Source organism: Triticum aestivum, chromosome 6D (genome assembly GCF_018294505.1).
Source record: "Triticum aestivum cultivar Chinese Spring chromosome 6D, IWGSC CS RefSeq v2.1, whole genome shotgun sequence".
Classification (NCBI taxonomy): Eukaryota; Viridiplantae; Streptophyta; class Magnoliopsida; order Poales; family Poaceae; genus Triticum; species Triticum aestivum.
Genome location: NC_057811.1, coordinates 80,049,776 through 80,053,227, shown reverse-complemented (window position 1 = coordinate 80,053,227; position 3,452 = coordinate 80,049,776). Strand labels below are relative to the sequence as shown.

General features: G+C 48.2%; 1 protein-coding gene across 1 annotated transcript; it reads left to right on the top strand.

Moving 5' to 3' along the window:
* The first annotated feature begins 1,501 nt into the window (after positions 1–1,501).
* LOC123141153 (BTB/POZ and MATH domain-containing protein 2-like) lies at positions 1,502–2,887 on the top strand. The gene has a single exon (XM_044560374.1). It carries the CDS (start codon positions 1,628–1,630, stop codon positions 2,681–2,683), a length of 1,056 nt encoding a protein of 351 aa, XP_044416309.1. The 5' UTR covers positions 1,502–1,627; the 3' UTR covers positions 2,684–2,887.
* Positions 2,888–3,452: the final 565 nt, after the last annotated feature.

Sequence of the window (3,452 nt, the reverse complement as noted above, 5' to 3'; positions counted from 1 at the left end):
TACAAAATTTCCCTATAACCCTAGCGTCATCGAACCTTAAGTGTGTAGACCCTACGGGTTCGGGGATCATGCAGACATGACGGAGACATCTCTCCGGCCAATAACCAACAGCGGGATCTGGATACCCATGTTGGCTGCCACATGTTCCACAATGATCTCATCGGATGAACCACAATGTCGAGGATTCAATCGATCCCGTATACAATTCCCTTTGTCAATCGGTACGTTACTTGCCCGAGATTCGATCGTCGGTATCCCAATACCTCATTCAATCTCGTTACCGGCAAGTCACTTTACTCGTTCCGTAATGCATGATCCCGTGACTAACTGCTTAGACACATTGAGCTCATTATGATGATGCATTACCGAGTGGGCCCAGAGATACCTCTCTGTCATACGGAGTGACAAATCCCAGTCTCGATTCGTGCCAACCCAACAGACACTTTCGAAGATACCCGTAGTGCACATTTATAGCCACCCAGTTACGTTGTGACGTTTGCCACACCCAAAGCATTCCTACAGTATCCGGGAGTTGCACAATCTCATGGTCTAAGGAAAAGATACTTGACATTAGAAAAGCTTTAGCAGACGAACTACACGATCTTGTGCTATGCTTAGGATTGGGTCTTGTCCATCACATCATTCTCCTAATGATGTGATCCCGTTATCAATGACATCCAATGTCTATGGTCAGGAAACCGTAACCATCTATTGATCAACGAGCTAGTCAACTAGAGGCTCACTAGGGACATGTTGTGGTCTATGTATTCAAACATGTATTACGATTTCCGGATAACACAATTATAGCATGAACAATAGACAATTATCATGAACAAGGAAATATAATAATAGCCATTTTATTATTGCCTCTAGGGCATATTTCCAACAGGGTTTATCAATATGAACCCTAGCCACCGCCATCCATCTAGCCGCGTCCTGAGGAATCGATCCCTCATCGACCACGACGTCATCCATGTCATCCTCGCGCAGCCCAAGCTCCGCCATCATCTTCTCTATCTCCGACGCTGATGAGGATCCATGTCCCGTCTTCGCCGCCATGTGTCAAACCCTAGCCCGCAGATGTGAATCGTCGGGCTTCCAAACCTCCGGAGGTGCCCTAACCCGAGCCAATCTTCCAGGAGAAGGGCGACAGGGACTGGAGCCCCAGCCGCGCCTCGCGGACCGATCGGCGGGAGGGAACAAGGTCGATCTCAACGGCGGCGGAAATCGCCTCTGAGAGCAAAAAAAACCCTAACCAGAGGGAACCTCTTGATGTCTCGCTTTTGCCGGGAACCTCTTGATGTCTCGTTTCAATCCATAATAAGTGTATTGTGTTGGTTGTTGCTTTATTTATAAAGCGGGGCGAAAACCTGTTTCGAGGAAACATGTCTGTCCCCCTTGGCCCGTTCTGTTGCCCTCACGTTTGTGATTACCAAGGAGACCGGCGCCAGAAACACACCCATGCCAATCAAGTAGTACTAGTATCCGGGTAAATCTCCGATAAATATGGGCGCAGTTAAAAACTTCGATTCGTTGTACGTACGTGGCTCTGTGCCTGCCCATCGATTCGTTTAGATCGATTTTGTTTCTCGAAACCTCTACGCTACAAGTCCGCCGGCCGGCCGCCATGGTTACCAAGTCCTCCTCGGCGGTGGTAATTCACGCCGGCGAGCACCTGTTCAAGGTCATCGGCCACTCCACGATCACGGGCAAGATTACGCTCACTTCCGACACTTTCCGCGTTGCTGACCACGACTGGGCTATCCTGTACTACCCGAACGGCGACGCTAGGGTCGTCGACGATCAGTTCAGTTCGATTTTCCTTAAGCTGGTGAACGCCGGCGAGGATGAGATCACGGTCTGCTATTCCTTCTGTCTCCAGGACCCCGCTGCGCCGGCGACAGGGGAAAAGCACATATACCAAAGCGGATCCCAGAAGTTCTCATCCACAAATTCGGCCTGGGGTAGGAGCAATTTTGTGAGTAAAGCCGATTTGTCCGGGTGCCTCGACGATGGCTGCCTAGTGATCAAGTGCACCGTCGAGGTCCCAAGACTGATGGACGACCGACAGGAGGGCGATGATAACGACGGCGTCATCGTGCCGCCCGCAGACCTAAGCAAAGATCTGGCTAATCTTCTAGACAGCGGGCTCAAGGCGGACCTGACCGTCAAGATTGGTTGGTTCAAGAGATTCAAGGTGCACGCGTGCGTGCTCGCTGCGCGATCGCCCGTCTTCCGAGCCCAGCTGTGCGGCGCCATGATGGAGAGCAGAGAAAGCAGCATCCGCATCGAGGACGTGGATGCCAAGGTTTTCGAGATCCTGCTGCATTACGTGTACAATGATCGTCTGCCGGAGTCTATGGACGAGACAACGGAGGAGACCACAAACATGGCGCAACATTTGCTTATCGCGGCCGATCGTTACGCAATGGAAAGGCTAAAGCTGATATGCGAGAGCAGGCTGAGCAAGGCGCTGGATATCAACACGGTGGGTTTCACCTTGGATCTTGCAGAGCAATACCATTGTCAGCAGCTCAAGGATTGTTGTCTCAGGTATATGACAAGAAACAGCAAGAGATTACAAGAAATCATAAACAGCGAGGGGTTTGCTCAACTAACGCGAAACCACCCACAGGCCGCATTCGATATTCTTGGACAAGTTATTGCCTTACTGGCAACTTAGTCATGTCATATCGACATGAATCAAGTGACAATACATCTTGAAAGCAGAAGCACATACCAGCTTGATCTCTATGTATTTACTGGTGTGTCATGAATTTGGTTTGTCTAATTGGGCTGTGTGAATGTCCTTGACGCACTACTTTAAAGCATCTTCCATGGCTTGTATCTTATTTTCTGGTAAGAGTGTTTATTTTACAAGACTACAACTAGTATAATACAGTGTGTGGTGATTAAATATAAAAGTTGGTTCTTTACATACAAGCTTACTCCCTCTCCTCATATATGTGTGCTACATCCCGGTATCTTGACCTTTTTCGTGATCAATAATATTTTACTTGATGTACATACTTTTTTTCAAGAAACTTTTGATATATCCATCTTCAATCATGACAGTTCATCGAATATCAGACATGATAAAAATTACTCCCATATTCATAGACCATCCAACGACGACTAAAGCAGTCAACCGTGCCTGCCGTCATCGCCCGTCACTCGTCGGAGCCGAGAAAACTTGTTATACTAGACAGTCAGGAAGCCATCGTATTGTAAATAATGATGGATTTGACAGCGACAGCTTGGATTTGAGAGGTATTTATAAGAGCTCTCCCCAAGCTTCCTCAGTAGATGTTGGTTCTCTCCTTTGATCCAAGGGCTCAAATGAGTCAAATCCTCTCCCCAACACATCTGAGTGTCCTTGGATATTTGTGGGCATTCGGTTTGGTGAAGATAGTTGCAGATGCCCTGACCCTCATACTTTAATGCGAACTATA

Bases quoted from the DNA above. Each gene is read 5' to 3' on its own strand.
- LOC123141153 (XM_044560374.1), top strand. From the start codon at position 1,628: ATGGTTACCAAGTCCTCCTCGGCGGTGGTAATTCACGCCGGCGAGCAC.